This window comes from Pelobates fuscus, chromosome 13 (assembly GCF_036172605.1).
Source record: "Pelobates fuscus isolate aPelFus1 chromosome 13, aPelFus1.pri, whole genome shotgun sequence".
Lineage (NCBI taxonomy): Eukaryota > Metazoa > Chordata > Amphibia > Anura > Pelobatidae > Pelobates > Pelobates fuscus.
The window spans coordinates 27,064,630-27,088,640 of record NC_086329.1 but is presented as its reverse complement, the minus strand read 5'-3'; the positions used below and the strand labels follow the sequence as shown (position 1 = coordinate 27,088,640).

Below are 24,011 nucleotides of genomic sequence, written 5' to 3'. Positions count from 1 at the left end.
CAATCAAGCGTTTCATTCAAAATAGTCAACAGGGTCGCAAGAAGCGTGTGGAGAAACCAAGGCGCAAAATAACTGCCCATGAACTGAGAAAAGTCAAGCGTGCAACTGCCAAGATGCCACTTGCCACCAGTCTGGCCATATTTCAGAGCTGCAACATCACTGGAGTGCCCGAAAGCACAAGGTGTGCAATACTCAGAGACATGGCCAAGGTAAGAAAGGCTGAAAGACGACCACCACTGAACAAGACACACAAGCTGAAACGTCAAGACTGGGCCAAGAAATATCTCAAGACTGATTTTTCTAAGGTTTCATGGACTGATGAAATGAGAGTGAGTCTTGATGGGCCAGATGGATGGATTGGTAAAGGGCAGAGAGCTCCAGTCCGACTCAGACGCCAGCAAGGTGGAGGTGGAGTACTGGTTTGGGCTGGTATCATCAAAGATGAGCTTGTGGGGCCTTTTCGGGTTGAGGATGGAGTCAAGCTCAACTCCCAGTTTCTGGAAGACACCTTCTTCAAGCAGTGGTACAGGAAGAAGTCTGCATCCTTCAAGAAAAACATGATTTTCATGCAGGACAATGCTCCATCACACGCGTCCAAGTACTCCACAGCGTGGCTGGCAAGAAAGGGTATAAAAGAAGAAAATCTAATGACATGGCCTCCTTGTTCACCTGATCTGAACCCCATTGAGAACCTGTGGTCCATCATCAAATGTGAGATTTACAAGGAGGGAAAACAGTACACCTCTCTGAACAGTGTCTGGGAGGCTGTGGTTGCTGCTGCACGCAATGTTGATGGTGAACAGATCAAAACACTGACAGAATCCATGGATGGCAGGCTTTTGAGTGTCCTTGCAAAGAAAGGTGGCTATATTGGTCACTGATTTGTTTTTGTTATGTTTTTGAATGTCAGAAATGTATATTTGTGAATGTTGAGATGTTATATTGGTTTCACTGGTAAAAATAAATAATTGAAATGGGTATATATTTGTTTTTTGTTAAGTTGCCTAATAATTATGCACAGTAATAGTCACCTGCACACACAGATATCCCCCTAAAATAGCTATAACTAAAAACAAACTAAAAACTACTTCCAAAAATATTCAGCTTTGATATTAATGAGTTTTTTGGGTTCATTGAGAACATGGTTGTTGTTCAATAATAAAATTAATCCTCAAAAATACAACTTGCCTAATAATTCTGCACTCCCTGTATAGCTCATGTCCCTGCAGTCTCACTGCTGAATTCTCTTAAATGACGTTATTTATAAAGCCCTAGTCACACCTCCTGCATGTGATATGCAAAGTCTTCCTAAACATTTCCTGTAAAGAGACATCTAATGTTTATACTTCCCTTACTGCAAATTCTGTTTAATTGAGAATGTATTATCTCCTGCTCTGTTAATAGTTTGCTAGACCCTGCAGGAGCCTCCAGTATGTGATTAAAGTTCAATTTAGAGAGCAGATAATACAAATGTTTAAAGCAAGTTACTATCTGATTTAAAGTAAAACCATTTTTTTTTCATGCACACTGTGTGAGTCACAGCCTGGGGAGGCGTGACCAGGGCTGCATAAACAGAAACAAAAGTGATTTAACACCTAAATGGCAGTGAATTGAGCAGTCAAACTTCAGAGGCATGATCTATACACCCAAACTGCTTAATCCCGCTAAAGTTGTGTCCCTTTAACATGGTCTTTTTCTTTTAATTTCTTTTCTTTTTAAAGGGTGGGGGGATTAGTTCTAGCTGAGTGCATATTCTCTGTCTCTCTAGTTAAAGATAATACATTATAATATGACCCTAACTTTTATTAGCTAGATTATGTGACCTTCTCTGATGTATGGTGAGGTTATGTGATCTTCCGAGATACACCCTAGCCATTATTTGAGGGAAGATTAGGCAAATTACATATATCTTACATGGAAACTTAAAATATATCTTATGTATATAAAAAAAATAGTTGTATATTTCTTTATACAATAGAATGTTAATAATCTTATTGTTTTATTTCCAATGCACTCAAACCAAGACAGGCTTGCTACAGTGACACAAATCTTTTCTAATGTGATACCTTTGATTCCGTAGAGCCAAATATAGCTTGGTAACATAAGTATAATATGAAAGTCTTGAAGGTAACATGCTAGACTGCATGATTAAGTATTCACTAGCAGATAGCTTTTATACAAAACCCTCATAGGATCCTTCCTCAATATGACACCTTTGTATATCTCTTAATAGTTTCTCTTGCACTTTTGTACATGTAAGATTTTTGCTTTATACCGGCTACAAATAGTGTTTGTCTGTGATAACGAAATAATTAACAAATAGGGAAACTCTAACCTTGTTGCACATGTATAAATTAAATCATTAAATACTGTCTGATACCTAATTTCAAATAAAGGGTTTCATATACATAAAGATAACATCCTTCTTATGAACCTTAACCTCTTAAGGACCAAACTTCTGGAATAAAAGGGAATTATGACATGCCACACATGTCGTGTGTCCTTAAGGGGTTAACAGGGTTTTGAAATTAATTTACATAATTTTCTATTATATTTAGCATTAACATGATAACATTTATTATATGACAATGGTTTAATTGCTGGGCGTAATTGGTTTGCATTTTATATCCATTTAAATAACATGCATAATACTCGCCTAATTTTAATGGTCCTTCCATTTTATTTTTTTGTTCCCAAAAATGTTTACCTAAAATATTAGTATTTAAGTAGAAATGCAATTTATTCACGAATCGACTTGGACTAGTCATTGCTGATAATGTGATTTACATTTAATACAAATTATACTAGGTTCATGTCTACAGAAATGTTGCAAACCAGTTTTAATTGCTTAATGAAGTAAATATATTATATTTAAAAAATACATTAACAAGCAGAATAGAAAATAAAGTGTGTTTGTCTGATGATGTAATCCTCAATTTTAGTGACATAATGAACAACAAGGTATTTTATCAGCATCCAAATTTGATGCGTGTTTTGGGGATGCACGAGACCGTTATGGAAGTCATGGTGAATGTATTGGGTGGAGACAAGTCTCAGGTAATTTAATTTTTTGTATCTTTATGGTCACCTGCGAAATTAACACCTCTTTATTTCTAATTGTTGATATGACAACCAGCAAACTAATATTGCAGTATTTGTGTCCAGATCAGTCTGGTTTGATTTTATATAAAACTCCTTTAATTTAGCATTTAATTTCATTCTCCATCAGACTGTAAAACTAATTTGAGCAGATTACCAGAACAATGTATGTTAGGCTGAAGTCTCATTGTGATCTAGCATGCTCTCAATAAGACATATTGCACAAATTCCACCAAGATTGCGGACAGTATACAGCTGCACTACATATATCTCAATCCTGGCTGGCAGAGAATGCTACATTTTCCATACAACACCAACAGTTTCATCAATGGTGGGCAACCTTGGTCCAGCTAATTTGTGCCACCAAATGTGTGTTTGTGTTTCCCTGCTCAAGATATTGAATTATAACTACAGTTCTAAATATTACATATAAGCAAAGGGAAGCTGTAGCTAGAGCAAAACTAGACCTGTATCATGCAATATATTAAAAAAAGTTTCATGAATATGCATATATATATCAATATCGACCTTTTTCTCGCTTGATCTGTAAACCGAATAGCAGAAAATTGTGCCTACCAGTGTACTGCAAAATATATACATAATATTTATATCTTGCAGTACACTGGTTGGCCTCTTTTTGTGCCTTTTGGCTCATCTGATTCATTTTCCCAAATGATTTTCTTTAACCCCTTAAGGACCAAACTTCTGGAATAAAAGGGAATCATGACATGTCACACATGTCATGTGTCCTTAAGGGGTTAAAGAAACTCAACCGAGTCAAATTGCCTCATGGCTGGAATTCAGCCTCCCGTTCAAACAATTTCTTTTTCCGACAAAGTTGTTCATCCAAAATGTATATTTGATGTTTGTAAGTCTAAAAATATTTTCTTTTTTGGTAAACGAAGTATGTAGTTTTCTTTTTCTTACAAATCAGAGTAAAGTATGAAATGTTGTTTCACCTGCTCATTGTTATATTTTGGACAGCATCTGTCTGAGCAGGATTCGTCTGCAATGCTTTGACCGGTGTCCCCAAACTCCGGCCCCCAGATGTTGCTGAACTACAACTCCCATGATTCTCAGCCTATATATTTCATTCATAGAATCATGGCAGTTGTAGTTCAGCAACATCTGGAGGGCCGGAGTTTGGGGAACCCTGCTTTAAGATGTGACAATGCAAAGGAACCAATAATATAAATATCTTAACCTGTCAGAATTCTTACTAAACATTGTTGCATGCTAACCAATTTGCCTTCTGGAGCTATCCTTCATTGAGCTCTTGCAGAGACTAAAATATATTGTCATATTTCTGTTTCAGCAAATCACGTTCCCCAAAATGGTGGCAAGTTGCTGCAGATTTTTATGCTACTTCTGCAGAATTAGCAGGCAGAACCAAAAGGCCATGTTTGAGCATCTTGGCTACTTGTTGGAAAACAGCAGTGTTGGACTAGGTATGTTAACTGTGTGGGAGTGGTAAGCGTAATATTAAAAGTCCTGGCAAGTAACAGTACGCCTTTAATGGAAAATGAGATTGATTGTCTGTGAGAAATGTCATGGGTCACATAAGTAATGTTCTGCCTTTTTAGCAGCTTGCATTCAGCTTCTCTGGTTTTTCACTAAGGTAGGAAATGTAAAGATTTTAAATGAGATTTCCACATTTACTTAGTCTAAAATTTGCAATCCTCTTGTCAATTTTCTAACAGTCCTGGTTTAGTGAATCATTTTGGGTGTGCTACTTGTCAATAAGATCTATACTCAAACTCAGGAGGCTTTGCTTTTAAGTTAACCAGGCAAAATAACTCACCCCTTCATTGACAGACAGACAGACAGATCAATCGATCGATTGATCGTTCCTGGGGTAGGATTTTCAGGGCTTGGAGTGTTCCTTTAAAAATGTATGCCTTAAAATATGTAACAATGTTTTTATTTGTTCCGTGATGAATAACGAGGGTTCCTAAAGCAAAGCTTACTTGTGCATGCTCTCTAAAATGGTCACAATGTAGTATAGTAATAAATAATTTATATTATGTGTATATTAAAATGAGGGGTACAAGTCTAGCTGGACCCTTTTCATGCTCAAACTGTTTTTTGTCAATGGTTTGACTAAGTCAGTTGTTCACAGGCAGTGAAACCCAATTCAGCCTGATGTTTGACTGAAAACCATACATCTTATTCCTCTGATATCTAAAGGATTGTTTCAGTAAAAAAATATATAGATGCAGAAATCCATCTGTATGTCTGTGGGTTGACTAAGTGATCAATTTCCTGAACGATGGTAAATGAAGAAAGCATTGCTTTATGATCTGGAGTCACTGAAGGGTATTACGGAGGAGAAAGTTGTTACAGTAAAAAAAAAAAAAAAAATCAGAAAAACAATATTAATTAAATATGATTTTTATGAACATTTTTTTCTGAGTTGATAGTTAGGTATGTATTAAATAACATACATTCCATTTACATGCAATAGAAGCAACAATCCTTGTCCATGGCATATAGACACTTGCGTAAGAATGAGGGGTTTTAATAATATATATCTCGATCCCCTCTAAACTAACATTTAAAGCCTGCCCTTGTCTACATCTAAAAGTATATGTACTTTCACTTACATTTCTTTAGTACCAAACACATGCCATGGTGACAATATAGTGACATAAAAACAACGAAGTTCTTATTTAACATTGCTCATAGCTCTTAACACCTCTCCTGTCACTAAATGTCACATAACTGGGTGCTAATAAATGATGGGGATGATAATCACAAAGTTTTATATGTCTCTCAGTGAAGCTGCCTTCCCTCGTGCTGATGAGCTTAGTATTTTAGCTGACTGGCTTTCTCAATTTTTCTTGTAGTATGATTAGCCTGTTGTGAATCAAGTTAATGTATGTAGGGCACAAGAAAAATTCAAGCTTTATCTCAGTGATACGTTTTCACTTCTTCCTGACATCTGACTTCAATTATACCTTAAAGAAAGTGAAAGTGTCGTTGTTAAGGCTTGCAGAAAATTGGGTATGGTAATCAAAAGTTAAAACAGTTTTAATAACAAGTGTCAAAGCAGGCAAATCGAAAATGGCCCTACTGTTAGAGAGTCCTGGTGTGTGGGTTTTACTCCCACTTAACATGCAAATACCTCCATGGCTCTGAGTCAACATGTGGGACAAAGGTGTCTGAATCAATCTTGTCGGTTAAGAGACATTCTTTATGAAACACAGAGTATTAAAAGTGCATGTGGACCCGACTCTATGCAATCATTTGTATGCTAGTCAAAACTGGCAAGAAAATATCAGTAAAAGTGATCAAATAAGCTCACAATTTTATATAATATAGCTTACCAAACTTTCCACTAAACACTGGGCAGGGAGGTATCCAAGTCCACCTTGCAATGGAAAAATTAACTTGCTAAGTAAGCAAGAACGCCAATCTGATCTGGAGCAATGCAAATGTAAAGTGACATGTATTACTTGATAATTATATTTTGTAACCAGCAAACAAACCATTTTAAACAAATATGTGAACCAAAATAAAGCACACTTTTTTTTCCTTTAAAAAAAACAAACAAACAAACAAGTATTTAATAAACATTTATAAACTTACTACAAACTTGGTAAGTTTGCAATGCTGGGCACGCCTCTCAGCTAGGGTAGATTCTTCATCCTTGCCCCATCCTTCCCTCTTACTCACCCTTCTTTGTATCACACCAGTCCACTAAAGACAGAAACGGGGCATCATTGCACATCAGCAGAAGAGAGAAACCCGAACCGGAGTCTGCTCTGCAAGAATCACACTGTTCAGACTCCTTTTTTCTCACCCAGGCAAGATGTTGCAAAGTGAAGAGATCTTCCAACTGCACACGTGTAGATCTGTCAGGCATTCCCAATTAACTTTTCCAGCATTCAAAAGGATATGACACTGATTGTTTAGACCACTTTCTACCCTGGAGTGGCTGTGGAAAGCACAACATCTAAAATCACATGGATTTTAATATTAGAGAAAATATGGGTTTACTTCAGGGAGATCATGTCAAACTAATCTGATTGATTTTTTTGATTGGGTAACTAAAATTATAGATCAGGGTGGCAGGGCCGGATTAAGAGCACACTGGGCCTGGTGCTGACAATTATGATGGGCCTAATTACGGAATCTTATTGACCAAAAACACTAAAACAGTCATACCTCCCAAGCGTCATGTATCTGATAGAGATGGTGCTGGAGGGAAACTCATAGGATGCGGCTATAAGAAAACACATACTCTATTCTAATCTCTCTCTAATTTTTGCTTTCATCTTTCAAGTAAATCCATAACCCCTAACAGCAGTGTCCAGTGAAGCAGGAAGTCAATGGGCGGGGTAAAAGGTGGGCCACTGGTGCGAATCACGTGACCAGACCTGCCAAAAGGGGGCATGTCTGTCCAAAGAATTTGAAGGACAGCCTGGCATGAATGCATGTCAGGCTGCCCGCCAATCCTGCAGGCTGTCCAACTAAGGGCATACTATGCAGGCAGCACCCTAAGCTTGACATAAATGCGTCTAATGTTGCGCTCACTCCATGCTTTCTAAGGACTGTCCCCTAGCACTCACATGTCCACTTGTCTCCTTACCTTCTTACTAGCAGGCAGAAGTTCCTGGTATATATTCTGAAACAGAGAAAAGGTGTATGTAGTGAGTGTAGAAGAAAGGGGACATGCCACAGTGTTAGAGAGACCAGCGTCTGCATTACCTAAACTAATTTTATTGTCAGCCAGTCCACACAAGTTTTGTTCCCATACATCCCTCTTAAGCTTTCAAACTTAAAGGAACACTATAGTCACCATAACAACTACTACCATAACAAGTAGAATCATTCCATTCGGGCCTTTTGCAGTAAACACTGTCTTTTCAGAGAAAATAACTCCACTGGCCACTCCTTAGGTGGCTGCTAGAGGTGCTTCCTGGGGCAGTACTGCCTATTGTGCAGCACTGCCATTCAGTGTCTCCACCCTCTGCATGCAGACACTGAACTTTCCTCATACAGATGCATTGATTCAATTTATCTTTATGAGGAGATGCTGATTGGAATTGTGCTGGCTCTGCCCCTGATCTTCCTAGTTGACAGTCTCAGCCAATCCTATGGGGAAGTTTTGTAATTTGCTCAGACCACCACTTCTGATGATGTCAGCAGACAGTCAGTTCAGAGGCAGAGCCAGCAGCTGCAGACTTGAATACAAGTTATATTTTACTATACTTAGGCAGGCAAGAAGGGGCCAAGGTGGTGGTTTTAACATAATAGGGTCAGAAATACATGATTGTGTTCCTGACCCTATAGTGCTCCTTTAAGCAAGAGTATGTGAAGAGTAGTTAGGGTTGCCACCTTTCTTGGAAAAAAATACCAGTCTTAATCATTTGTTTAATCACAAGGAGTGACATCAGAGAAAATTCTGTAAAATCACCAACAAACTACTCACAGTTTGATTCTGCTGTATAGATGGATTGCTCCCAGTGTCTCAGTCTCGCAAGTCACCCAGTGTCTCAGTGTCCCTATGTATAACAGTGTCAGTGTCCCCATGTCGCCCAGTCCCCTAGTCTCTGTGTCCCCATTTCTCCCAGTGTCCCAATGTCTCAGTGTGTCCCCATGTCACTAGGATACTGGGGACACTGAGAGACATGGGGACACTGAGAGACATGGGGACACTGAGAGACCCGGGGACATAGAGACATGGGGACACTGAGAGACATGGGGACACTGGGAGACATGGGGACACTGAAACATTTAGGGAAACTGGGAGAAATGGGGACACTGAGACAATAGGGACACAGACACTGGGAGACATGGGGACACTGAAACATTTGGGGACACTAAGACACTAGGGACACAGAGACATGGGAACAGACACTGGGAGACTAGGGGACACTGGGAGACTAGGGGACACTGGGACACTGGCTGGGAGACAGACACTTGGGGACAATGGGAGACATGGGGACAGTTGTGGACATAGACATGGGGACACTGGGACATATAGGGACACTGGGAGACATGGGGACACTAGGCACACTGAGACACTAGGGACACAGACACTGGGAGACATGGGGACACCGAAACATTTAGGGACACTAAGACACTAGGGACACAGACATAGGGACACTGGGAGACATAGGGACACTGGGAGACTAGGGGGACACTGGCTGGGAGACAGACACTTGGAGACACTGGGAGACATGGGGACAGTTCTGGACATAGACATGGGGACACTGGGACATATAGGGACACTGGGACACATGGGGACACTAGGAACACTGAGAGACATGGGACACTGGATGGGGGAAATGGGGACACTGGGAGAAATGGGGACATAGTGTCTCTGTGTCCCAATGTCTCAGTGTCTCCCAATGTCCCTATGTCTCACAGCATCCCCATGTGTCCCCTAGTGTCTCAGTGTCCCCATGTTTTCCAGTGACCCCTAGGTGCTGGTATTGCAGAGTAATCTCCATTTATTCTGAGAAAAATACCTGTATTTATACCTGTAATTTGTATTGCCAGTATTACTGCAATACTGGCATGGCCAGGCAGCCTCAAATACCAGTCAGGTGGCAAACCAGTAAAATACCAGTCAGATGGCAAACCTAAGAGTAGTGTGTGTAAAAAAAAAAAAAAAAAAAAAATTTTTTTTTTTTTTTTTAATGGGCCTATTCCATGGGCCTGGGCCTGGAGCTGCAGCTCCATCAGCCCCTATGTTAATCCGGCCCTGCAGGGTGGTAGACATTGCTTACCTAGATTTCAGTATGGCTTTTGACACTGTTGCACATAGAAGGCTTATCAATAAACTGCAATCTTTAAGTTTGGATTCCAATATTGTTGAATGGGTAAGGCAGTGGCTGACTGACAGGCAACAGAGGGTTGTAGTCAATGGAGTATATTCGAAGCTTGGGCTTGTCACCAGTGGGGTACCTCAGGGATCTGTACTTGGACCCATTCTCTTTAATATTTTTATTAGTGATATTGCAGAAGGTCTTGATGGTAAGGTGTGTCTTTTTGCTGATGATACTAAGATATGTAACAGGGTTGATGTTCCAGGAGGGATTAGCCAAATGGCAAATGATTTAGGTAAACTAGAAAAATGGTCAGTTGTGCAACTGACATTTAATGTGGATAAGTGCAAGATAATGCATCTTGGACATAAAAACCCAAGAGCAGAGTACAGATAAAGTCCTAACCTCAACATCTGAGGAAAGGGATTTAGGGGTAATTATTTCAGATGACTTAAAGGTAGGCAGACAATGTAATAGAGCAGCAGGAAATGCTAGCAGAATGCTTGGTTGTATAGGGAGAGGAATTAGCAGTAGAAAGAGGGAAGTTGCTCATGCCATTGTTCAGAGCACTGATGAGACCTCACTTGGAATATTGTACGCAGTACTGGAGACCATATCTCCAGAAGGATATTGATACTTTGGAGAACATTCTGAAAGTCCACAACATAGGACATAGTCTTAAATTAGAGGGGCAAAGGTTTAAAAACAATACCAGGGAGTATTACTTTACTAAGAGGCTAGTGGATGCATGGAATAGCCTTCCAGCTGAAGTGGTAGAGGTTAACACAGTGAGGGAGTTTAAGCATGCGTGAGATAGGCATAAGGCTATACTAGATATTAGCGACTAGTGAAAGTATTAAGACAATTGGGCAGACCTGATGGGCAGAGTGGTTCTTATCTGCTGTCACATTCTATGTTTCTATGTTTTAAAGCCTAAGAAAGAAGATGCAGGTAAATATGAAAACAATCAAATTGACCTGTTTGTTTCAACCTGCAGAGCAAGGTAACTGTCTTATTCAAAGCTAAAGCTTTAGAATGAGATAATTGTCTCAAAGTGATGCATGTCCCTTTAATGGCATTGCCAATATTTACACTTTGTATCTTGTGATGGGCATGAGTGAAGCAGGGAGTGAATGTCTTGTCTTTTCTTTACCACCTTCGAGATTAGCAGACTTCCTTGCACATGAGTTGATGTTGATAGGAAACAAAGAGAATCTAGATGATAATCCATTAGATTCTTAGTCACTGGATCAGGAATATGTTGGCAGAATTAATCGTAAGACTGTTTGACTTTCACTGCCATTTTTCACCATGTTCATTTCATTAACTCAATGTGTTTCACACCGAGTAGAAGTCTACTTATATCAGTTATAGTTTAACTGATATAATTTTACAAATCTAGAAAATTACATTGTAATAAAAAGTCATTTTGATGTTCTTGACACCCTATTGTTTGTTGATGTTGACATATGGACATTAAGTGTTATCTAGGGTGGTCATTTTATCGTTGATTTAATTGTTGTAATCTACTTTGTATATTTAATTGCTCATTTGTCTACTTCCTTTCTGAAAAATATAAAAAAAAAAAACTTGAAAAAAAACAAATTGTAGCACAATGAGGGGGAAAAACATCATTTTGCTTCATACAAAGATTTTATATACAATAAAATATGCAAAGAAAGAAAAATACAATAATAAAACATAGATTGTGTTACACTTTGTAACAATGTAAGCGTCTTGTATGTGTAAACACGTCAAACACTGCTGGGTTCTCAACCTCAGCAGTTCATTGTTAATACAAAGGATTGTCTGGCACCCAAGATACCAATGTGATTAAATTAGGCTGAAATAGGAAGTTGATATAACTGTAGCTTGAATCAAATTATTAAACCTTCAACAATATGGCAGACGTTTGCATTTTCTAACTCAGTACAGCATTGAAGTTTATAAACCCATGAAAATATATGAAACGTTTTGTACATTGAATAGGCACATGCTTAACTATTCCAATTCTTTAACCGAAGAGGAAAACTGTGACTATCTAATAGGTTAAAGAATGAAAGTACTGGACACTGGAGAAACATGTATTTCTTGTTGATGAGAGAATAAGGATATAGAGAAAATCCCACACATGCCTCTATCCAACATTCTGCCAAAACTGAAGGCTTGATGGTGTTGGCTTTATGGTATGGAGAGTATATTTGCAGTGTGCACACTGAGCCCTTGATAAAATGGGGTCTGACCATTATCGAACAATCATTTCTATAAATATGCTAAAAGATATTGTATCATTATAATGTCCCATATCACCAACCTTGAACTATACAAGAAAGATTCCACAAATATGTCCATGCATTTATCTTCAGTCTTATTTTTGTTTTTATCCATTGAGACAAATTAAGGTTTTTCTGAGGTCTAAATTAAAAATAAATATAGTGGATAAAATATCCATAAGCAGATAGATATAACTGATAGAACGCAACACTCAGCCCCTTATACCTAGAGCCCCAGTGTGTGTGTGCACTGTAAATAACTGTCATATTATCCAATCAGAATTGCCAGCATGAACATTTCGCTCATCAAATGTTGAGTACATGCATACATGGAGTTTTTCCTATTCTCTGCTTCATGTATGAGTAGTTTATTCTACCATCAATTACTGCTTTTAGGACAATAGGCTAGGCCAGGCATAGGCAACCTTCGGCACTGCAGATGTTTTGGACTACACCTCCCATGATGCTTTGACAGCATTATGTGTGTAAGAGCATTATGGGGGATGTAGTCCACAACATCTGGAGAGCCGAAGGTTGCCTATCCCTGGGCTAGGCAAATCTTTTGATTTCATAATACTCCTGGTAAGTAGTCATAGTTGGCATAGACACAAAAGATTAAATTAGCTGCAAAAATGATCCTCATGATTGCACATTGACATGTTGCCCAGCCAAACCTGTAACAATAAAGCATCACAATTGATCAGTTTATATACAGTGATGCATATTGGTTTTAAAAGGTACATTGTTTGAGTCCTAGGGTCTGGTACACTATGGCATTTACAGTCTGTTTATACCAGGAGTAGGCTGCCTTCAACCCACTCCATAAATTGTAGACTAGATCTCCCATGATGCTTTGCCAGCATTATGGCTGCAAGAGCGTTGTGGGAGATGTAGTCCTCAACATCTGGAGTGGTGAAGGTTGCCGTACCATAGTAAGTGTTACAGGACATAACTCCAGTGCCTATAACGGTAGTTATTATGTTGGATTCAGCTTTGCAGTGTAAGTGCATTTAAAAATTTCAGTCTCACTCTGCGTGTGAGTGATTACAATAATCATTACATTATTTTACAGCATCCCCATCAATGAGAGGCTCCACTCCTCTGGATGTTGCTGCAGCCTCGGTAATGGACAACAATGAACTAGCTCTGGCTCTGCAGGAACCAGACTTGGAAAAAGTAAGGATAATTCTTATATACTATGTATAATTCACTTATAATTATGTATACATGCCTGCAATTAAGTTGTGTTAACATACCTAGTCATCATGTTCATAACAGCAATGCTACAAATCTATATCTGTGTATCCATGCAATACTGTATGTTTTCTTTCTATAACAGGTGAATGCAACTGCATGAATGATATTGGAATCTGAGACAATTTTACTGTAATTGTATAAATCTTATAGACCCTCTAGATTAGAAGTGCACCATAGTTTGTGCTCACTGTTCTTTTTATTAACCACAAGAGGTCTTATCTGCCTTAAGTATCATTCCCTATTCCGCACTGGCAGTGCTCTGAAGAGCAGCTGGTGCTAAAAAAAAAAAAAAAAAAAAGGATATCCTACAGTGTTATAAATTCTTAAAGGCTTACATTGTATGAGAAACGTGGCATACCACTGGTTCTTAAGGGGATACGTTGCAAAATCAAAGTCAAATAAATCAGTGGACAATTCTGTGGACATTCTAACATATACACTTGCAAAAAAATCTTCTCTCTCCAAAATTGCCTTATACAATGCTCTGCTTAAAACTAAAGACAGAAACATATCTATTATTTGTGAATACTCAAAACATTTGTATCCATGTCACATTTTGTCCCATTCAGACTTTTCTTGAACCAGTTTAATAGCACTATGTAATTTATGTGACAAAGTGATGTTTTTTAAATGCCATTGAGACAAAGGCTTAACACATATGCTAGGTTATGTTTTATAAGACTATTTAGAAAGCAATGCATCTACAGAGCTATGTAGGGTTTGTTGTTACATTTGCAGATACAAAATGACGAAAGTTGTGTTTTACTGCCTTTAAATGCACTTTCCAGATGTTTAGAGACCTGATGCCTCTCGAACAGGAAAACGCAGTTCCTGTTCTGCCGATTAATATTTTTTTCAGGTTTATCTTGTTGCTAAATATGCCTCATTCTAAACATTCATCATGTTAGAATTCTCTTGAGGCTGATAAGTGTTTAAGCCTGTCAGTTCTAGAAGTTGATCCAAGCAGTAGAAGGTAGAGGTCTATCACAACAGAAAAGCATGTTAGGTGCTTCTTAACTGTCACTCAATGTCATTGGCCTCCCTTGGTATGAAAATGAAAGTTTAGTGCATACGCACAGTTCATGATTTTTATTTTCTTTTTCTTTTATTTTTTTTGACAGGTTGTTACATACCTGGCAGGATGTGGCCTGCAGAGTTGCCTGATGCTCATAGCCAAGGGCTATCCTGACATTGGATGGAATCCCATAGAAGGGGAACGATACCTATCTTTTCTGCGTTTTGCTGTTTTTGTCAACTGTGAGTACAGCCTTTTAATTATTGACATATTAACCGTAAAGTTCCTGTTGATATCAATTTCTAAAACAAATATGTAATGTAATGCAGAATTCATGCATTCAAAGCAATATTTATTTCAATAAGTGGAGCGTTTTCAAAGTTATTTATTTAACTAAAATTGACTAGGGATTTGCTAATTTTATCCCCAAATAGTTGAGTTTTGAACACTTCCTCATAATTTCCAGTTTAATGAGAGGCCCTGCTTGCTTGTTTATTTGTTTGTTAATTTATTTATTTTCTATGGCATTTTCTCATGTGTATTGCCATCCCACAATATTTTATATTTGGCTGGGGAAATTGTCAGAAAGCTTCCATCTCAAAATCTTTGGTATGTTCCAAGAACCCCATAATGTTTAATTGCCATGTTCTGTATATGGCAGGTTTACATGTTGGGTTTTTGTATTGTTTTTAAATTACGGCCTTGATTTGTTCTTTTTGGATAATCTTTTCAAATGCAAAAAATTTTTTTCAAAATATTTAAACATCAAAAAACATATAATTTATAAATATATATCAATGCATAAAAAATATCAAAATATAAAAAAAATTAAAAAAGCTAAATATTAATTTTAAATGTGTATCCAAAATATTAAATTAAAGGACCACTATAGTGCCAGGAAAACAAACTCATTTTCCTGGCCCCATAGGGTCTGTAGGTCGCCCAACCCTCATTCCCGCCGGGCTGACCTTACTCCAGCGCCGGGGACTCTCCTCCCTCTTCCGATGTCATCTACCGAATGCGCATGCATGGCAAGAGCCATTCAAACCGCCCATAGGAAAGCTTTTCTCAATGCTTTCCTATGGACTGCAGCGTCTTCTCACTGTGATTTTCACAGTGAGAAGCGCAGAAGCGCCTCTAGCAGTTGTCAGTGAGACAGCCACTAAAGGCTGGATTAACCCTATTGTAAACATAACAGTTTCTCTGAAACTGCTATATTTACAGCTGCAGGGTTAACCCTAGATGGACCTGGCACCCAGACCACTTCAGTGAGCTGAAGTGGTCTGGGTGCCTTTAGTGGTCCTTTAAGACCGACATGGTTTTGTTTTTGTTTTTTGTTTTTTTATAAATAACTTTAATTGCAAAAAAAGAATTTGGGAAACAAGTGAACATAGTCATATGAATTTTCTTAATATGATACTCGGTTATAAAACCAAATATTTTTTTTGCGATATTCTTTTCTCTTTTTGTGATGATTATTTGTTGAGGATCACAAAAATAGTACACTTTTCCTTGGGTCCAGTTGTTGGCTCCAGCTGATGGGAGGAAGTGATTGCTGGGAGGAAGTAACTGGGGCTGTCATGTACTCCCATCGTCTGACATCATCACAGGGGGCCCGGCCGTGCTGTTAAAGCGCTGCAGCGCTGAACTAGCTCGCTGGAAATTCATTGCCATCGGGTGGCCCTAACAGCATGGGCCATCTGATGGGCCCCTGAACGCGTGGCTGACAGGCACCCAGGTCGCAGGGATCCACGGGGCGGCTGGGAATCCTGGCATGACGGGCCCGGCCACACTTGCGACCGCGGTAGTTCCGCCACTGAAGACAAAGTAGTCCCTATTTTGTCTTATGTTTTAAAGAAAAATAGATTAGATAGGAAGACATTAAGGACAGATCCTGCGAGAGGAGGAGAAGAGGAAGCGATTGGGAAAAGGTAAGTTCAGCACGACAGCGCTGCTTTAAGCATGACAATAAATAATCTAGTGTGTCCTCTAGGCAGCATTTCTGATATGGAAGCTGTCAATTCTGACCTGACATGAATTGCATGCCAGTACTGTCATTTTATGTGAAACATAAAGAAATGATCACAGCTTGCTATACCATATCCATACAATAGCAGGTTTTAGAATAGCATTGTGAATTTAGTGAAACATTCTAAATAATTTCTGCTGGACTGCAGAATTTTTGTTTTAAAAATGACTATGGGGATATTTCCACTTCTCTAACTCTAAACCTGTATATAAGATAATGTACAGTGTGGACTAGAACATCTCCACGGCTGTAGAGTAGAACAAAAGGTCAATCCTGCAGCTCCCCAGTACTTACTTTTACCATCTCAGGGTAAGCTATCTTTTATTTAAACAAGGTGTTGCCCTGCTGCAGTCTAACTGCTCGTTAACTGACAAAACAAATAACTACCAGTATTCATTGTTTTGGGGAGACAAAGTGGCATTGTGAGAGGACAAACAAGTCTGTGTGAGGATTTAATATACTGTGGGAGGACTTTATAAAAATAATGCAATCTATTTCATTATAGTTCATTTGTAGCAACAGAGTTGGCTAATCGTAACTACTGTCATAATGTGAGCGCTGCAGATACATTGTGCTTCTGTATTGATTATGCAGTAGTAGTAAGGATATTGGTTGTTATAACAATTACACATTTTTTATTAGCATTGGCAATGTTTTTATAGAATCTGAACATTCAGGGAAGGGACAATATGTTTGTTATGTTTGTCTGGAGAGCTGGGTCTAGTTACGGTTGAGATTTCAACAGCATTCATGACTCTTTCCTTTTTCGGCTTTTACAATGTCCCTATGGACTAATTACATTATTTTTCTGCCATTGCAATCTAGTTAATGTAAATTCTCTGTCAGCATGGCATCTCCTCATTATTTTGCACAGTCAGCTCTACAGAGGCATTTTGTTACTAGATGAATAAGATATTCCATGTCAACATAGAGACTTTAAGGACTGGTATGTTAAGAAGGCATTTGCAGCCACTGAACATTTGGGGGTTAAGTAAACCCAACCAACGTCAAAACAGTACAATGCTTTCATGCATTGCAACACAAAGTCCTGCAAGATCACATTATATTTAATGTTTCATATTTACAAGGTTTATCCTTGTTTCTTCACAATGTAGATGTAGTGGAGTGGGTAGCAGTCTGTGTTGCTATACTTCAAAATAATGTTTGTTTTCTCTTAACTCGTTTAACCCCTTAAGGACACATGACATGTGTGACATGTCATGATTCCATTTTATTCCAGAAGTTTGATCCTTAAGGGGTTAAGGATCAGATGTACAATGTGCCCCTGTGACTAAACAATGAGATTCTAAAACTGCAGCGGACAGGACATTTTTAATAGCAGAAACTGAGATGGCAAATCTCACTCCAAGCAAGACAACTATTTATAATATGAGATCCTTGATGAACACACACACACACACACAAAGAAAAATGCAATTATTGACGTCTTTAACAAAAAAAGCCTAAAAGTAGATTTTTAGAATGGTTTGACAACTTACCTGGGTACTGCTGGGTATCTCCTGCCAGGTACCCTTTAGCTTGAAGCTCACTGCAGTGAGCCAAAACTGGTGGTGCATGGCTTAGACCATTGGCTGAGAGTGTTTGGCTAATGAGCCAGCCCTGTAGGGCTTAGCTCAGCAGAGCTAACAGGAGCTCTTGGAAGACCTCAGATGTCAAATTGTTCTCAAATGGCTTGAGTACTTACATTGTGGAAGGGCATCATGGCGCGTGGACTGTAGGGATTATGGTGCTTGGAGTGTCCTTTTACGATTCCTTACATTCTTTTTTGGGTGACCTACTAATTTTGTATTCTAATAGCAGACACAGGTAGTGTTGATGGTGGCTTAGTGAGAATACAGTAGGCTGTAGGTGTAACACATTGAATTTGCTAGCATTAAGGACTTGCCATGGTTGAGCTACAAAAATAAAGACAAAAACAAAGACATGTTTAGCTCTTATTCAATGTTAGAGTGTAGAACAAATCACTGGTGTCTGTTGCTGTTCTAGTGGTGATATATGACATAAATAATATTTGTTGTCACTGCATTTTATCTAAGTGCCATTCTACAGTGTATTCTAAGTATATTCTAAAATGCCTCCTGTGCTTCTTCGCCTTGTTTCGTTCAAGGGTTTCCTTCTCAATTACCTCTAGCAGTCTGAATGTTCCCACCCTGGGGACAGATATTAAAGCAGAATTTTGCTGTTATGATACTGGGGTCCCTAAAGATTCTATGCTGGTAACTAAGGGATGCTGTGTGCAACTTGTTTTTCAGGTGAGAGCGTCGAAGAGAACGCCAGTGTGGTGGTGAAGCTGCTTATCAGACGCCCTGAGTGTTTTGGGCCATCACTGAGAGGAGAGGGAGGAAATGGTTTGCTTTCGGCAATGCAGGAAGCTATTAACATTTCTGAGAACCCGGCTTTGGACCTTCCTTCTCAGGGGTATCAGAGGGAAGTGTAAGTATGAATGAATATTACTGTGCCTATTTTGTGACTCAGACAGAACACCATGAAAACTCAGCCTCCTTGTTCCCAAGTCAACTGCAGTCTGGTCAAATACTTGCTAAGCCCACCTTCAAGCCAGAGCACCATAACCTCATGCAACTATTTGAATACCAGCAAACTCCTTTCCACCCAAAAAAAAAGATGTTTAACCCCTTAAGGACCAAACTTCTGGAATAAAAGGGAATCATGACATGTCACACACGTCATGTGTCCTTAAGGGGTTAAGGTGCAGAGATGAAAGTTGCTGTGTTTTGCAGAAAACCAAATGACACATTGCTGTGGTTTGGAAATCAGTTTAGAGTAATGAGTTGGAAATCAGTTTAGTGTAGATATACTAAGCAAGATGGAACAGTCAATATAAATCCTCAGAGCCGGATTAAGAGCCTAATGGGCCTTAATTATAATTATGGTGGGACTAATTAGAGAATCGTTAGAAAACACTAAAACAGCCATTGCTTCCACATGTCCAAGATATGTACAACAGTCTTAATTTGGAAGCATGCAAGTTGAGATGAGTGAAATTTGTTGTCGATTGGGCATATCTCTTTTAGTGTTAAGGTAATGCTATTTTGCATATAGTACAGAGTATATACAACCAGTCCGTATTGGTGCCCCTAATCTTTAATAATACACATCTCAGTCCTATGTACTACCCATCTATGGCTAAGCTCCACGTTTTATTTTTTCTTATCTTCTATCCTGTTGATTATTTTATATTATTCTGTGATTAACCAAAATAGTAATCCTTTCTCAAATAAAAATAAACACCTTTTCTTTTAGAGCAGGCGCTATGCTTGCAATTTCCTTTTTCTATTTGGACCATTTTATAGCCCCACATCTCACTCACACTAATTCCAAAGCTCTGAATTCCTGTTATTAGCACTCTGATATCTTCTCCTTCCATTCTTAATCGCAGGCAGAAGCTTGCTCCTAGTATACAATCTGGCACACAGAGAGAGGTGTATGTAGTGATCGTAGCAGATTGGGGACATGTCAGTTTGTCACATCCTGCAAGGAGGATGTCAGACTGTTAGAGAGATAGAAACAGCAGGAGCATAGTGCAACATAGTGCTTTACATTATCTATTTTATTGTCTGCCAGTCCACAGTAGATCCAGATATGGGATGGCGTGACAAAAGCCTACAATAGGAACTCAGTTGGAAAGGCCTAACACACACCCTTCCTCTGAACATTATTATAAAGCAAGACCTTCTAGGGAGAAGTGAAACTTTAAGAAAAAATAAATAAAACTTTTTTAAGCAGGATCAATGGGCCTCGTTTGTGGACAATTCCTGAAGCACGTTAGCACCTTTCTTAATCTGGCCCTGACTCCCGTGGGGAGAAACCACCATTGTTACTCCATTTATTACCTATGTAACCTTGATGTCCTATATTATTTTAGGGTCGAAGAAGATGAAGAAGAAGAAGAGATTGTACACATGGGAAATGCTATAATGTCCTTTTATTCTGCACTTATTGATCTTCTGGGACGTTGCGCGCCGGAACCCCATGTATGTAACCAGGAATCCTAGAATCATGCCATCCTAATGATCATTTTTAAAAATGCTTATGGTCAAGGTATTTGGGGAAAAAATATACCTACAAAAGGCTCAGAACCTCATGTGGGAGGGATGGTTCTGCGTGGAAAGAGGGATAAGCTGTGCACACACAGTGATAACAACCTTTGCTTGCAGACAGTGCATAATGATGATAAACACCAAACCTCCACAAAACTGAAACAGCCAGCCTGGAAATCTCATTTCATACAGGCAGATTAAACGATGGCAGTAGAAATGCTATAATGTAGAAATACATTGCTGGTAAATTAAGGAAATATCGCCGTAATGGTAGCGTTAGAAGTGATGCTGCACGAATGCCAACCTTGCTGTAGTGTTTATGGTACTTATAGTGTCCTTTATTGGTGCAAATGATTGCCTAGTATTGCACTATTGGAAACATGCAATATAGGGGTTCACCTAGTGGACCTAGTCATATAAGTAGTGATGAAAAAAAATCCAGATAAAGCTACAGGGGGAAGCTTGTTCAAATCATGCATAGTTAACATACAGAAGCATATAAGTTGGCTGAAAAGTGTTGCTTTAAATTGTGAGAGCATTCTATTTAAAAAAAAAAAAAAAAATGTTTACAGTATCATCTGTATTTATGCTATATGCAAATAAGCATTTAGTCACATGGGCCCAGTTCCTATAATTTACTTTGAAAAGCAGCCATCTTTTCCCCATTAAGGGAAATGATAATTGAAATAATTTAAACCAGGGTAGGCACACAGCTTCGCATACAAAGGCAAACATTTGCAATGTCACACGCTGTAATTACTGTTCCATTTAACGGCTGCCTAATTGCATGTGTTCTCTATAATGAAAGCACCTGTGTGCATGTTAAATAGTAGATTCCTGTTGTGCCCGCAGTTGATCCAGGCTGGTAAAGGTGAAGCTATCCGGATCCGATCCATCCTCCGTTCACTTGTGCCCACTGAGGATCTGGTTGGGATCATTAGTATTCCCCTAAAACTGCCTGCATTTAACAAAGGTAAAAATTCAAGAACATTTGGTGCAATATGTCTACTGACTGAAATATAATTTCTTACGGCATCTGTTATTAAATAGCTTAATCTTTTGGAAATGGATATAAGCTCATCTGCAGAAATAATGTAACATGAGCATTATTGTTTTTGATTTACTTATTCTCATATAATTGCATCCAATATGACAATATTAATATGTCATATCTATCTACAGTGTTATCTTTTTATATTATTATAAAAGAGATTTATAACAAAATACTGTGCGTTTTGGAGAAAGCAAACATTGAAACTAAAAACCTCTCTGTGCGTTCCTTTTAGATGGTTCTGTATTTGAGCCTGACATGGCGGCCAGCTTCTGCCCAGATCACAAGGCCCCCATGGTGCTTTTTCTAGACCGTGTCTATGGTATTAAGGACCAAAGCTTCCTCCTCCATCTGTTGGAGGTGGCGTTCTTACCTGATCTACGAGCATCTGCCTCTCTCGACACAGTAAGTGTGCCAGCCATGTTAGTAGGAGCTTAGAAAAGGCTCGCAAATGGAATCTGACAAAATTCATCATCCACACAAAGTGTTTTTTCTCAGTGTTGATGATATTTAGCACATTATTTGTAGTAAATATTCCCAGCGGAAGAAGCAGTATCCTCCTGATACTGTATATGAGAAAAACGTCACACCAAAATATAGCGTATGCAACACAGATGCCACCTGAGGGAGCTCTCCACCTGAAAGAGAGATAATGTTTTTATTACGATGTAATTGCTTTACATTCCTCTGTCGAATGCAAGAATATCATTCAAATTCACTCCTAGAATTTAGCATAACTTTGTGCATGAAAAAAAAAATTAACAGAATAGGCAAAATAGGCAACCCTTATTATTACTACATAGCTCACATGAGAGTCAAGATACTGGTATTATTTTCTTGCAAAAACAGACCCTTTTTTAATGGAGATTGGCAATTTGTATAGTGATTGTTGCTATTTCCATCGATTTTAACAACATATCTGAATTTAATTAAATTGTACTTTTTCAAGACACATGCTACAGAGTAAATTCCATAAAGTTTATAAATTCCCTGTGCATTAAAATGCCTTCAAACAGAAACTCTCTATTTACTTTAGTTGAACTACAGGTTTCATAAAAATCTACGCAGGCTAACCGTTCTATACCACTTCACAGGCAGAGTATCAGGGAGGCAATTCTCAAGAGATGGAACACATACAGTTAACCAACACATATTGGTATTCTGGCTTTAGAATTTGAAATCAACTGACTGATCTGTTTAAATACCTACCTATTTATCAAAGCTTAATAGGTATTCTATAGATAGACAAAAATAGGCCTCCATTTAATATTTTTGGATAATGTTTTGGAATGGTTTTGTATCATTGGATACACTTTTCAAATGATTTAATATTTTTTAAAATATTTATGATATTGATATTTTATGTATTTGTATATGTATTAAGGCAATTTGGCCTGGATTTGTGGGAGGTGCTTGGTATCCACTCCTAGCCTACTTAAGGCACACCCCTTACCTTGCTCCTTACCGTTCGAGGTCAGTGTTGAATGAGGATCCTCTTCCGGGTTCTCTCAGACACCATCTTTGTTTTCAGTATCCACGAGTTTTTCCGCGGCAAGCTGTGTCCAGGAATTCTGTTTCAGGCCTTTCCGTCCGTCCAGCTTCTTCTGACCCCGGTCATCGTCGTAGATCGCATCCCAGGGACTCCTAAACCGTAAGTTAGACCTACCTGTCACGCCAGGATCGGTTCCCACGGCGCACGGTACAGCACGGGTTTTACGTTTTTTTTCCCTGTTATGTTGCAGATTGAACAAGCCGATCGCGGCTTAATTTCGTACGGTTATTCGGATTATTAGTATATTAGTTAAAGTGGTCATTTCACATATAACTGTTCCCTTGCTACAGTGAAACAAGTTATCATTTCGGTTGTTTTGCCGTTCGGCACTTAATTGATGATATGCTTAAACACGCTTGCTGTTCGCATAAAAATTCATACGTTTAAACTATTCGTTCCAGCTTCTGTTTCTCTTCACATTGGGTTTCGTTTTTCTTTCTATGTATTACGCATAAAGTCCTTTCATGGATTACATTTCATCATTTCATGTATATACCATTCGGGTAGCAATTTGCTTGATTAAATAGACAGATTATTTCCATTACTGTTTAAAGGTATCAGTATTCTATCAATGTCCATACAAAACCAGCTAACATATCTGTATGGATCATTTTGACTCCCACGCTTTCAGGGGTCTTCCATACTTATCCATTTCATTCAAGTTGGTTCAGCCTACATTACAGGCCTCATTTATGTGTGTTAAACTATGACACATACATAAGGATACAGTTTTCCTTTTCCAAATAATGAATTCTCGGGTTGAATCACACGTACTGATCCAACCAATCACACGTCTTTTACAGTACAGTAATATATATATAACTTTACATCATTTCTAAAGCATTGTGTTTATCCCTGCCACATTTGTTATTATATAACA

The 24,011-nt window shown here is 38.5% G+C and overlaps 1 protein-coding gene across 4 annotated transcripts in view; it reads left to right on the top strand.

Annotated features, from left to right (window-relative positions):
* RYR3 (ryanodine receptor 3) overlaps positions 1-24,011 on the top strand; it is a 477,900-nt gene that overhangs the window by 275,801 nt on the left and 178,088 nt on the right. For all 4 annotated transcript variants that reach the window (XM_063439165.1, XM_063439168.1, XM_063439167.1 and 1 more), the window contains exons 40-47: positions 2,943-3,057; positions 4,415-4,547; positions 13,221-13,324; positions 14,527-14,662; positions 18,723-18,903; positions 20,354-20,462; positions 21,381-21,501; positions 21,815-21,984. In XM_063439165.1, coding sequence (XP_063295235.1) covers positions 2,943-3,057; positions 4,415-4,547; positions 13,221-13,324; positions 14,527-14,662; positions 18,723-18,903; positions 20,354-20,462; positions 21,381-21,501; positions 21,815-21,984 — 1,069 coding nt within the window. The remainder of the gene's footprint in view (positions 1-2,942; positions 3,058-4,414; positions 4,548-13,220; positions 13,325-14,526; positions 14,663-18,722; positions 18,904-20,353; positions 20,463-21,380; positions 21,502-21,814; positions 21,985-24,011) is intronic.